The following is a 13,979-nucleotide window of genomic DNA, read 5'->3' on the forward strand; positions in this document are numbered from 1 at the left end:
TCAGCACTTACGGCAGACAGCTTCAAATGGTTGTAAAAGCTTCTTCAGACCCAACCTCCTCGTCCAGAAATACGCACGGACATTATTAAAAATTGTATCAAGCAAAAAAAAAGGGAAACTCTACCCTTAATAAAAAAACCAAAACAACAACAACAAAACAACAACAACAAAAAAACCCCAAACAAAACTAACAAAAAAAAATCCAGCACCACAAAAAGCCAAAAATCTCCCCATCATTTTGGCCTACTTTAGGCTAGAGTGTCTGAAGCCAGCAGGAGCATTTTCAAAGGCAGGCAGTGTTAGGAAGTGTTTCCTCCTCTCATGGGTGTGCAGCAACAAATTCACTTACCCAAGGAAACATGCTGGCCTAAACAAGGAAAGCAAAATGCATTTTACTCAAGCAAGTTCAGAATGTCATGGCACCTACCAGGCAACAGAACTGCTGAGGGATTAACAAGTAAAAATATTATTTGATTTTACATTTTCTATATATTCACAGCACTAGACACAGAGTCACACACATGCAGCTTGATGATTTGAACAGTTTAAAACAGCATCTTAGGGGTGTCCCAGGTCTTCCCCATCAAAACAAGCACTAAAGCAGTTAAACATGAATTTGGTTCACTCCAATTCAGCAAAATATTTAAAGTAGGATGTGTGGATAGAGGCTCTTGTGAGTAAATGCCTCTACAGAAGTTTGTGCTACATGCTATGGACTGAGTTGTCTGCCTTTTAAACTCTGCTTTGGATTGGCTGTACAAACATCTGTCAATTATTAATCTCCTGCTTTTTTTTCTCTGGGCATCATTTTTTTTCTTTCTTCAGTTTTTCTTTACCTTCACAGTACCATTTTCTGAGCTGTCTCCTTTCCTGCATGTCTGTGTGTTTGCAGTTCTTAACACAGAACCATTTAATAAGCTTTGATGTTCCTGGCAAAACTCCCATTGATCGTCTTGATTGCCTTTGTAAGAGATTTCACTGGAATTCGATGGCTGTCTCAGGACTGGGGGAGACACGTGATAACACACTCCCAACCCGCTGCTTCCAGCAGGAAACCTTGATCCAAGCTGCAGATGCATTTCACAACTTGATTTCACTTCATTAACAGTCTTTAAAACGTACAATACTTCATTTTAAAAAAAGGATAGCGAGCATAGGTGGATTCCTGTCCATGCTCTGTGAGGGAAGGGGAAGGGGAAAGGGAAGGGGAAGGGGAAGGGGAAGGGGAAGGGGAAGGGGAAGGGCTTTGGTGTGTGCCCAGAGGTTGTGCAAAAGGTGGAAAGCATTTCTGCTGAATTGTAACCAATATAAAATGAAGAGGATTTGTGATTAGCTTTGAATAAAGCTTGGCCAAGTGAGTGTGCCCACATGTAAGGTGGACACCCCCCAACATTACCATTGCTGTTATGCACAGATTTATTACTGGGAATTAAAGCCTGGTTTTCAAGGACTAGGTCTGAGCTCAGTGTGCCTGGCCTTGCAGGAACAGATGTTCCAGCACACATCTGATATTTCCATCCTGATAGATGCTGGTCCTAGTGGGGCTTCCCCACCAGTCAGGTTCCAGTTCCACCATGCTCTGTGTGTGTGAATATTGAATCAAAGGGAGAAAACAGAATAATTCCCAGACATTTTCCACCACACATTCATGGATGAGTCCATGCCAGACCTCCCAAAACTACAGGGACTGTGAAAGCACAGTCCATGGCATGGCACACACCAAATACCACAGGACACATGACCCTGTCTCCCCAAATAAGTATTTTAACACTCTATTTAATGGCTCAGAGGTACAACACCAACCCAGTTACACAACTGTGGCTGCTCAGAAACACAGGCGTTCATCACCTTTCCCAATGTGTATCAACTGTCACAGTTGTTTCTTTCTGGCTGCAAGGAGAAAGCTGCCTGGTGAATCCTGGGGACCTGTAAAGGGATCAGCCAACACCTTGCATGGCAGAAGGGGGAGAAAAGCAAATCATATTTTTCTTGAAAACACTGAAGAAGTAGATGGAAGACACTGAAAACTTACAAAGGCTAAGAGCTCTGGGCTGAGGACGTGCCATGAGAACATGATCAAATTAAAACCACAACATTTTCCCTAAGTTAGAGCAAGCCCTGGAAGATCTCTGAAATGCAAGCACCATCTTTCACTGCACCGAGTGCCTGGCACCAGCCTCCAGGCACCAGGCTGAACACACACATCCTCACTGCTCCAGTTAAATGGCATACAGAGGGAGGAATTTCATGCTTAATTAGGGAATGTGTTTGGAATATGATTTGTGATAATACATCCATAACAAGGGGAATTAATGAAAATAATTAATGAAGGCTAATCTAAGATACCAGGGTTTTGTCTAAATCAGCAAGAGTTGAGTCCCAAGGACATTCACAGTGTGATTTATAGGATTTTTTTTAATGATCCATGAGGCCTTAATGTTTTCAATACAAGTAGGGGATGGGGTTAGGGAGAGCTGTTTGTAGGATAGGATCCTGTGTTCCTGTGAGAGTTAGATGTGAATTTATCTGTTTTGTATTATCCAGTGTTTCTTTTCCTTTACAAGCCACTTTATGTCTGAATTTCCCTCTTTTCAATTTTATCTTGACCTGTAAGGGAGAGCAGTGAAGCCCTCTGCATATCCAGCTGCTCTGATTTTAGAGTGTTTGGACAGCAGTGTATCTCAAAAACAAAAACCCCAACCCCAAATCCAAACAATCAGAAATACAAGGCAAAGTCACGGCCTTGCAGGATGTCATGGCCCTTGAGGTACAAAGCATACAATGGAAGCTTGAATTAAAATGAATGTATCAAAAATAACTTTTGCACAGCGCCATGGCAAGCCAAGCCAAGGTGATGACTGTGCTGATCCCAGCTAGATGGCCCAGGGCAGGAGAGTCACCCTTGCCACCGGTGTTAGCCAAGGCTATGGATGGAAAAGGCCTTTCCTGAGGTCTCCAGGGCTGGCAGAGCCTTGGAAGAGCCTGAGGAGCTGCAGGAGTGTTCTTGCTCTCCCCTGCCACACTGGGCCCACCTCAAACAGCAGCACCAACAAAGAGAGGGGGTTGGAATCCGTGCCAAAATAAATGCCAAAAAGCCCAGTACAAAGAGAGGCCCTGCCTCCAACTCCACCCTCCCTGTTGGGAAAGCAGTTCTGGGATGGTGTCCTGGGTGCTGTGGGGAATGTGCAGTGTGTGTGAGGAGAGGAGAGGCAGTGCGAGCTGGACAGCTCCTGCTTAGCAGTCTGCTCACATCCTTCTCCCATGAAGAACATTCAGCTTTCTTTGTCTAAAATGTTGAGTGGTTGTGAATAGTAAGGATAGACTATCTGTAATTATTTTTAAATTATTAATGGTTTTGTTAGATCCCTTCACTTCTACATTAGGTTTCTGTTAATGTAAGTTAAATCAAAATGTACTTCAGTTTCCAGGCAGCTCCCAAATGTATTTTTCATTCTTTCATAACATTACTTCAAGTTCTCGATGAGGTGTCTATGATAAAGTTTGCTCCCAAGCCAGCAGACTTCCAGTGCTAATGAATTCAGAGAAAGGCTCAGCAGGCAGGGCTTTCATCGGCCGGGCTGGGTGGCCATGAGGAGGCCACGGCTGCATGTCCAGGCAGTGTCCCACCCCCAGCTTCCAGGTGTCATATTCCATCCGTGAGAGGGAGCATGGGATCCACGGCGGGATCATCAAATTTGTCGGAAGAACTGAGTTACTCTATTGGCACTTTCCATTATGCTTAGGAGCTTTTTACGCCAGGTCAGAAAACACCCGCGGAACGCCTGGCTCAGGGCTCAGAGCCTGCAGGCAGGGAGGAGAAGTTCCGCTTGCCACCCTGCCCCAGGAGAAGCTCTCAGATTGGGAAAAGAGAGGGGTAAAATGCGGATTTCTCTTCCCTACTCTCCCCTCAGCCGGGCTCGGGGGTCCGCACCCCCGCCCGGCCGGCGCCCGCTCCTGCAGAGGGGACAGAGCTGGGGACAGGAGCGTGCGGAGTCAAACGCGTGCATTCAACACAAACGCCACGAAAAAATGCCTGGATAAATTATGCAGAGGGATTTCTGGATTTCTTTCAAGTAATTAAGTTTCGATTTCTTGCATTTATTTTAGTGCCAGGAAGCACGAGGCGCCACGGACGGCAAAACTCTTCATTGATCGTTCCGGGCTCGAAGTTTGACTTCGTGACTTGACTCGGCTCGCGGCGGCGGCGCGGCCGCAGATTTGGGAGCGGGGGAGCAGATTTGGGAGCGGGGGAACCGGGGCTGGTGCGGGCGGCGGTGCCGGGCAGGAGGCACAGAGGGGCCTGGGGATGCCGAGGCACCGCCGGCGGGGATGCGCGGATGCCCCAGCGGGGCGTCCCGGGCCGGAGCATCTGTCCGCACCCGCGGAGCCTCTGCGGCGGCGGGGCCGGGTCGCTCCCGGTGCCCGGAGCCCCGGGGGAGCGTCCCGGAGGCGGCGGGGCCCGGGAGCGGAGTGGGGCACCGGGCGGCAGGGCTGGGACCGGCGCTGCCCTGCCCTCAAAACAAAGGTAGAGTTTGCTCAAAGTGTAGCCCGCATCTTAATGGATTAAAAATTCATAGGGCGCATTAGGTTCGGTAAAATATGAATGCGCGTCTTTAAATTTTAATCGTAAATCAGAACATGGATACATGAGAGGCGACAGTGATTTCTCCCCAGATGTCTGCGTGGGTCAGGGTGTGGGCGTGGGTAACTTGGAGGGGGGGCTCTCCTTTTATTTAGGCAGCCCAGCGGCGCGCAGAGCGGCTGCGGGGCCGCCCAGGTGCCGGGGGGCGGCGGAGCCTCCGCGGCCGCTGCGGCTCCCCCGGCGCCCTCCCGACTGCGGGCGGGGGCGCGGACGGGCAGCGCGGGGGCTCCAGGGAAAAACCCAACGCCCAAACACACAAACAAAAAAATCACCAGGAAAAGGGGGGAACGGAAAGGTGCTGGGCCGTGGAGCCGCGGGCGAGGCGCTGCCGGCAGCGGGCACAGCGGCAGCGCGGGGCCGGAGCCGCGGCGGTCCCTGCAGCGCCGAGAGCACCGCGGGCACCCCCGGGGTCACCCCCGGGCCCGGCACCGAGCAAAGTTGGCCCAGCTCTGCCGCTCCGCGTCCCGGCGGCGGCCGGCGGGAGCGGCGATGAGCGCTCGGCGTTTTGGAGATCGGTTGTCAGTTGCTATTAAAATCAAGATTAATTCATATTAACGATATGCGTTCTCAATTCTCCCGTGTGACAGCATACATTAGAACAACTATTGCGAGTAATTAAACTCAGTGCGGGAGGGGTTAAACGTATAGCGGGAGGGGGGGGTTCCTCCTCGCGTTTCTCTCCGCCAAAGTTGAGCTCGGAAAGCCGGGCGGGCACAGCCCCTTCCCCGGCTGGCTCCGCGCACCCGGCAGGCTGGCTGCCCTCGGACCTCCCCGTGCCAACGAGGTATTCTCTTCTTCTTCTTCTTCCTCTTTCCCTTCCTTCTTTTTTTTTTTAATTTTTTTTCCTTCCCCTTCCCCGGGAAGCTGGAGCTTTCCTGGCTCTCCGCTCCCCTCCCGGCACGCCCGCGCCGGGGCGCGCAGCGCTGCGGCCGCTGCCGGCCGGCGGAGGCGGGGGCGCAGGAGCGGCCGGGGCGCTGCGGGGACCCGGCGCAGGGAGCGGGGACAGCGGGACAGCGGCCTCGCCGCCAGCCCCGCCAGCCCTGCCCGCACCCCGCGTGGGCTCGGCCCGCCATCGCCTCAAAATGCGCAAAATGTTGTTATTGATGGCTCTTTCTTGGGCGTTGGAGATGCTCGATGCTTTAGACTAATTAGACAAGCCAAAAGCCTTTTGAAGATTAAGCAAATTGGACAACCCTTGTTAATTAGAACATAATTTAAAGTTTGAAATTATATCACTCATGAAGTAGCCTAATTAGTATGACGATATGTTAATAGCCTACCGAGACACGAAGCGCGGAGGTTTGGCATGAACTCCTTAAAGGCTTGCAAGAAAATCCTCTTTCCTATGTTGTCATTAATAAAAGATTTCTATAGACTTCAGCCTTTCAACGGTGACATACAATTTATAGTACACACAATGCATTAGCCCATAGTGCTGCTCAATTTTTTTACTATTATGAAAACTAATAAATTCGTCAAGCTGAATTAAGCATACAAATCAGATGAGGCATAACAGATTACATATTGAAGCGCCGTGTCTCCCGAGCCTAAATGAAATTTCAATCTAATAATTCCTTCCTGGCCCGGCCATAATTTGTTTAGAGATGTTGTTCTACTTCTTTCCAAGCGCTATTCACACCATAATTAAATGATACTCAAGCTTTTAACTTTGATTTATTTCATTTCTCCGAGCTGGCGACAGTGAGAGCTGATACAATGTAATTTTTTTTTTATTTCCCTTAAAATTACCAAGTCTGCTGTTTAGGTGAGAAATTAAACACCTAAGCACTTATTTTAACCTTTCTGCTGCAAAGTGAAATTCATGGAAATAAACCCGACCACCTCCAGAAAAACTGACTTTCCCCGATTTTTTTTCTCTGTCTTTGCATTTTTTCTTTTTCTTTTCCTTTTCTTCTTTTGCTATTAGACAGGCGTGGGAAATTGGCGGGATAGCGGTGCGCTTTTGCGGGAGGATCCCTCCGGTTCCCCTCCGGCGGGGGCAGCCCCTGGCCGCCGCTCCCGGCCTTTCCCCGCTCTGTGCCCGCGCATCTCGCGCCCCCGCGGTGCCAGAGCAACGGCGGGACACTCTGGCTGTGGGTGCGCGCTGAGCCCGGACGGGACTTTTTCCCCCGATTTTAAAAATTATTTTTCCTTTCCATGGAAGGTGGATTCGAGGCGGTGGGGTCGTCGCTTCCCCCCTCCTTTCTTTTTTTTTTTTTTTTTTTTCCTTTTTGGCTTTTTCCCTCCCCTTTCCGGGAGGCGACGGGGCGCGGCGCGGCGGTGAGTGCGGGAGCACGCGTGGGCGTGGGAGCGGCGGGGGGCGGGCAGGGAGCGGCGGAGGAGGGGGCCGGGGCCGAGGAGGCAGGCGCGGAGGGCCCTTCCCGAGGAGTTGGGCTGTAGTGACAGGCGAGAGGGGAGGGGAGGGAGGGGAGAGAGTAAAACCCACCGGCGCGGCGGCGGGGAGGGCACTTCGCGAGAGGCGAGGGCCGGCGCCGGAGCGAAGGCGGCGGCGGACAGCGGCGAGCGCCTGGGCGGAGGGCGGGCGGGCGGGCGGGAGGCATCCCGCGCATCCCCGGTTCGCCGGAGCCGCCGCTCCCTCTCGTCCCCAGCGGGGCTCGGGGAGCCGGCTGGGGGACGAGTGGGAATTTTTTTTTTTTTAAATTTTTCGGGAGGTGGGGGCGCGGGGCTCCTGCGGCTTTTCCGGGGAGTCCGGGCCCCCGGCCCCGCGCCCCTGCCCTCCTCCGGCGGCCGGCTGCCGGCGGGCCGGGCCGCGGCGGCGGCGAGCACCATGATGATGTCTCTGAGCAGCAAGCAGCCTTTCGGCCTCCCCCACGGCGGCGGCAGCGGCGGCGGCCTCCACGAAACCAAGTACTCGGCCCTGCACACCGCCTCGCCCTGTCCCTCCGCCGGCGCCGCCGCCCCCGCCGCCAGCTCCCCCAGCAGCACCGGCAGCGGCGGCTCCGCCGGACGCGGCTCCGGCTCCGGCCCCGGCGGCAGCGGCGGCTCCGGCTCCAGCTCGGGCTCCGGCCCCGGCGGCAGCGGCGGCGGCGCGGAGGCGATGCGGCGGGCCTGCCTGCCCGCCCCTCCGGTAGGTGCCCGCCGCCCGCCGCCCCGCTTTAAGGGGAGCCCCTCGGCGGCCCCCCGGATCCGCCTGATGATTTTTTCATGGCCGTGCAGCAAATCACCCGGCGCCGCCGGGCGCTCGCCCAACTTATGCATGCGGCGGCTCTTGCCGCTCGTATTAATTTTTATGACCTGGGATGCTGCGTGCGGCTGGTGCGTGTGTCCGTCCGTCCGTCCGCCCGCCCGCCCGCCGCGGCTCCTCTGTGCGAGCGGCTGCGCGCCGCGCCCGCTCCCTCGCCCCGCTAGCTCCCTCTTCTCCTGTGCTCTCCTCCCCCCCACCACCCCACCCCCCCTCCCTTCTCCAGGATTTCTCTTTTAACATGCTGGGAAGGTTTTAGTGGCACGGCGGAGTGCGCGGGGAGGCGAATTCCCTGCTGAGCGTTATGTGTGCCTTCTATTTGCAATTGCAGAGCAATATATTCGGCGGTCTGGACGAGAGCCTGCTGGCCCGCGCCGAAGCCCTGGCAGCGGTGGACATCGTCTCCCCGAGCAAGAGCCACCACCACCACCCGCCGCACCACAGCCCCTTCAAGCCGGACGCCACGTACCACACCATGAACACCATCCCCTGCACCTCGGCCGCCTCCTCCTCCTCCGTGCCCATCTCCCACCCGTCCGCCCTGTCGGGCACCCACCACCACCATCACCACCACCACCACCACCACCACCAGCCGCACCAGGCGCTGGAGGGGGAACTCTTGGAGCACCTGACGCCGGGGCTGGCGCTGGGGGCCATGGCGGCCCCCGACGGCGCCGTGGTCTCCACGCCGGGCCACGCTCCGCACATGGCCGGCATGAACCCCATGCACCCGGCGGCGCTGGGCATGGCCCACGCCCACGGGCTGCCGGCGCACATGGGCTGCATGAGCGACGTGGACGCCGACCCCCGCGACTTGGAGGCCTTCGCCGAGCGCTTCAAGCAGCGCCGCATCAAGCTGGGGGTGACTCAGGCCGACGTGGGCTCGGCGCTGGCCAACCTGAAGATCCCGGGGGTGGGCTCCCTCAGCCAGAGCACCATCTGCCGCTTCGAGTCGCTCACCCTCTCCCACAACAACATGATCGCCCTCAAACCCATCCTGCAGGCGTGGCTGGAGGAGGCCGAGAAGTCCCACCGCGAGAAGCTGGCCAAGCCCGAGCTCTTCAGCGGCGCGGAGAAGAAGCGCAAGCGGACCTCCATCGCCGCCCCCGAGAAGCGCTCGCTGGAGGCCTATTTCGCCCTGCAGCCCCGGCCCTCCTCCGAGAAGATCGCCGCCATCGCCGAGAAGCTGGACCTCAAGAAGAACGTGGTCCGCGTCTGGTTCTGCAACCAGCGCCAGAAGCAGAAGCGCATGAAGTACTCGGCGGGCATCTGAGCCCGGCGGCACCCGCAGCGCCAGCGCCGCCGCCGCCCACAGAAAACCCCATAAACAACCGGAACAACAAAAAGGAAAGGAGGAAAACGACCCCAAACGACCCCAGCCCACCCCGCCGCCCGCCCCGCGCCCAACTTTCGGGGGAAGTTCCCCGCGGAGCCGCGCCCGGACCCGCCCCGGCAAGTACCGCTGGTTTTTATTGCTAACAGACCTCGCCCGGGTGGCAGCGGGGTGGCCACGATGCCATGGCTTTCTCGGGACCCAAACTTGAATCTAGAGTTGAGGCTTCGCACCGCGAGAGACGTCTAAAAATATTTTGATTTAAATAATAATAATAATAATAATAATGATTAAAAAAAAACAGATGGCAGGTTTTTCTGCATTTACACTGCGTATTATAAATATATAAATATATATATATTTTTACTGTGGTTATTATCCTTTTCCTTCTCTGAGGTTATAACGCTTAGGGAAAGAGCTGATCCTGCTGTGTTCACTGGTCTTCAAAAGCTATTATTAGATTACTGCCAAACAACCCCTTGTAAATTATTAATTTATCTCTCTAGCAACTTCATTTTGTGCTCATTCTAATTAATTACACCTCTTTAATCTAAGTCTTGATAAAAGTAAAAAAAAATTGTTAGTGAGAATCAAATATTTTGTGTTGGTAGGATTTATGAACGTGAGCTTTTCTTCTTCTGAATGTCCCTTTTGGCCATTTGTAAATTGTCACCTGAACCTAAGGTATTTCTCTGGCGAGTATTCTTATTCGTACGGCGTCGGCACCCTATAGTAGATGTCTTACGTTATTTGTGTAGCCTGATTCACTGTCCGAGGTATTTGTTTACCGCGTTACATATTTAATGGGGATTCCCATATTGTCCCCAGCACACGCTGCTCCCGAAGTGAGAAAGGACGTGGCCGCGTAGGTGACAGCGCTGGGGGGTGGGGAGGGTGGGGGTGGGATTGTCGCTTCGGGTTTCTTGCCAGCACAATATCCGTCTTTCTCGATTTCAAAGGTGTATCGCGACGGTATTCCGACCGGCTTGGTTATTTATTTAATTATCCGATTGCTTATTTATTTAATTATTTATTTATTTGTTCGGTTATTTATTACCTTTAATTGCAATACTTTTCCACGGAGGAAAGTCCCTTTTTGGAAGTCTGTTTGTAGAAAAGCCAAATTAAAATTTGTAGGGAAGGGGAGCGAGCGAGCGAGGCTGCACTGCTTGTAAATTCACAACCGATTTGGTACACTTCTTTTTGGAACAATAACAATAAACTGAGGGTACTCGGTTGGGTACCTGTATGTATTGTAAATATTTCATTGGCGTTGACGCACATATAGATATATTCTTACAGATTTCGCTGTATTGCTATTCTATCCGAGACTGTTTGAAGTCTTAAGTTCTGTACATGATGCGATTTCGTTGGGTTTTGTTTGTTTTTTTATTTTGTTGTTTTTGTTTTGTTAATAGGAGGCTTATTTATTCTAGTAATGTAATAAGTTATTTTTAAATGTTGTTAAAATCGTCTTTCATTAAAAAAAAGAAAACAGGATTTTTTACGTTTCATTGGCAAAGCGCGTTTGCTGCTTCTTGTTTTTCCCCCGCCAGCCTCTGCCCGAGCTCCGCGCCACCTCCGGGCAGGGGCAGCGGCCCCGGGAGCGCCGGGCCAGCACCGGGGACAGCGCCGGGGACAGCACCGGGGAGGGGGACACTGGGCCCTGGGGTGTCCCCGCTCCCCGAGCTGCTCTGTGCCCCCCACCCCCGGCAAGGGGGGAGCCCCGCAGGCTGAGACGCGAAAATAACCCCCAAATTCGAAAAGGGAAAAGTAATTTCCCCCCGCGGCACTCACAAAAGCCGGGGAGAAAAAAACCCGACGGCGTCGGGCGAGGGGAGGAGGGAGATCATACACGAGCCGCGATTAAATATTCATATTTCCGCCCAGCCACCAACTCCAGCTGCAGCTTCAAAGCCGCCCGGGCACGCCGAGGGTGCTGTGGGCTCCGCGGGCGCGCAGGCAGGGCCCGGGGTCCGGCGGGCACGGGCGCGCTGTCCCCGCCGCTGCCCGTGCCCTCCCGCGGCCCTGCCAGCCCTGGTCGCTGTCGCTGTCGCTGTTGCTGCCGTGGCGGCCCCGCAGGGTCACGGCTCAGCCATCCCTGCTCCTCCATCCGCCGCCGAGGCTCCCAACTCTTTGGGAGGGGGTGGCGCTGTCCCCGACCCCCCCCGCGGGAAGTGTCCCCTGCCCCGCGGGCCCGGGGCTCCTTCGAGAGGGAAGGGAGGGAGAAGGAGGAACAGGGAGCGGCTCCCAGGGCAGCGGGGTCAGGCAGCCCGGCTGGGCAGGGCCCCCAAAGCAGCAGAGCCCCCCCAGACCCAAAGCAGGAGAAGGCGGCGAGAGCAGCCCCTGCACCGCCGCTGCGCCCTCTTAAATGAGCCATTCACTTAAAGGCTATTACGGGCGAATTAATAAATTACACAGCGAATTATTAAATCCAGATAATTACAAGGAATAAGTAAGTAATCATTAGTTATCTCAGCTAATTACTGTGGGTCAGAGCGAGCGAGAATGTGAAATCCTCCTCGGGAATTGAAATTAACTTTGCACTGTGAGTCTCTCTGCTTGACATCCCCAGTCTGTAGGCACATGGCAGCTCCCCTGTGAGCTCGGCTTTCTATTTAACTTGGAGAGAATGGAAATAAAATTAAGTGGCGATGTGATAATAGGAAGCTGCTTAGAAAGCAAACGCGGTGGGTTTTATTTTTTACCTTTTACTGCCTGGAGATAGATCGCTCTCTAGTTTGCCAAATTAAAAACCCGGGGCAATTAGCCGACTTCTCCCGGTACCTGCCGGTGCCGCACTCGCAGATGATTAACAAACGAAAAGGCAGGGAAGAGCCGGGGGGCCGAGGGTGTGTGGGGGTGCAGAGGTGCCCGGGAACCGGGAGAACCGGGCCGGGTGCCAGGGCAGCCCCTCCGCTGCCCGGGCCGAGCAGGGCTGAGGCACCGGCGTGCTTTGTTTTGGGAGACAATAAGCTGACGAGCTCTAATGAGGGTCCTCGTCTCTTCCGTTGATCTTTCGCCAGATCCTCCAGGAGCCCCCCCTCTCCCCCAACACCGATCTACGGCATCACTTCCCGGCTTTCCTTCACGTGCATCTTTTGTAAACAGCAGATCCATAGGCGGAGATGCTCGCGCTGCTCTCGCCGGGCTTTGCCCGCATTAAAGCAACAACAACAACAACAACAACAAAACAACTGCTGTGCGTGCACGGCGAGGAAAAATATCTTGGCTTCTTTGCCTTTATCAATTGCAATTAGGTGGACAGTCTTCCCCCTCTTTCCTTGCTCCAGTCTGGGATGATAATTAAAATTTAATGAAGCCTGGGAGTAGCAGAGCTCTGTCTGGGGACTGTGGAATAGAATATTTTAACTGTACATTTACACCAAGTGTCTGGCTTCAAAGACGTGACTGCTTTTAATCTCGAATTAGAAAACCACAGACCTGAAATTAAATATTAGCCACCCTCGGCTCCCCTTACTTCCCGCCACACGGTCACGCCTGTGTTCGCCCGCCTTGCCCCACGACACGCACACATCCGCGTCTCGGGTCTCCAATTACCCTCGCTTTAATAATAAATGGCTTTGCCGGGGTGCGGGTTTTCCCCTTTCTTTTCCTTTCCTTTTTTTTTTTTTTTTTTTTTTTTAATAGGGTTAATGCAATATTAATTGCTCGTAGCTGCTATAAGAATGCGCCGCGTTTTTCCAGGAACAAATCGATGGATCGGGGCGGCGAGCGCGGAGCAGGAGGCGCAGCCCTGGGGCCGCCCGGGTGAGTACGGCCTCCAGCGGGGCCCTCCGCGCCCGCGCAACTCCCGCGCCCCTTCCCGCCCCGCTCAGGATGGGGGCGAGACCTTGTTTTCCCTCCCAAATGCTCTGCCGGGGGAAACCCCAGCAGTGCCTGCTCCTGGGACAGCCCGGCCGGTTTGTGATCCCGGCCCGGTGAGCGGGGTGAGGAGGACGGGGGGGTCAGCGTTCCCCTCCCTCTCTCCCTCCTTTATGGTTTGTTGTTATTTTGGCAGGTGGGACCCCCGAGCCCTCCCGGAGGAGGGGAACCTGCCCCGCGGCTGCGGCTCAGCGCGCCCCGCAAAGGTAAAGGAGGTGCTTGGAGGGAAGACGAGGACACCGCGCAAGCCAGCGGGGCGGCGGGTGGGGGATAGAAAAAGAATCACAGCCCACCAGGCAAAAAAATCTCCCAGGAAAACCCGCGGTTTCCCCCAGACAGCCGGGACCCCCTTACCGGGGCGGGGAAAATTCCTGACCTGCTGACACGGCTCCTCCGTGCGGGAGCATCCCGGGGGCCGGGCAGGGCCGGGTGGGCGGGCAGGAGCCGCGGCCTCTGCGCGGGATCGGTCACGCCTTCCCTGGCCCGGGGCCGGGCCCTCAGCTGGCACTTGTTGACAAAAACAAGAAAAAAATTAAGAGCAAGAAACAGAGAGAAAATAACCCTGTCCCCAAACTGGCCGCGACCCTCGAACGAAAACAACGGAGAGAAAGCAAAGGCGCTCGCAGCGCTCTGGGCGGCAGCTGGGACACCCCGGGAGGGTGTGTGCGGGACACCCCTGGAGCGTGTGTGTGTGTGCGGGACCCCGCTCCGCAGATGCGCCCCCGCCCTGCCCGCTCTCCGCGGGGCCCAGCGCTGCCCGGCCGGGCTGCTCGGGACCTCCTCGGGCGCTGGCCCCTGACTCCCGCAGCGGCACAGCCGCCCTCTGAACCTGCCACCAGCCCCACTGGGACGAGCCTTCGGCCTCCTCCTCCTCTTCTTTCCCCTGCCCGGGCGGCCCCGGGGCAGGTGGAGCCGTG

General features: G+C 55.1%; 1 protein-coding gene across 1 annotated transcript; it reads left to right on the forward strand.

Annotated features, from left to right (window-relative positions):
• Nucleotides 1-7,430: 7,430 nt before the first annotated feature.
• Nucleotides 7,431-9,245, forward strand: POU4F2 (POU class 4 homeobox 2). The gene is made up of 2 exons (XM_064712333.1): nucleotides 7,431-7,730; nucleotides 8,176-9,245. The coding sequence occupies exons 1-2, from the start codon at nucleotides 7,431-7,433 to the stop codon at nucleotides 9,115-9,117; spliced, it is 1,242 nt and encodes a 413-aa protein (XP_064568403.1). The 3' UTR covers nucleotides 9,118-9,245.
• Nucleotides 9,246-13,979: the final 4,734 nt, after the last annotated feature.

This window comes from Zonotrichia leucophrys, chromosome 4, assembly GCF_028769735.1.
Source record: "Zonotrichia leucophrys gambelii isolate GWCS_2022_RI chromosome 4, RI_Zleu_2.0, whole genome shotgun sequence".
NCBI lineage: Eukaryota > Metazoa > Chordata > Aves > Passeriformes > Passerellidae > Zonotrichia > Zonotrichia leucophrys.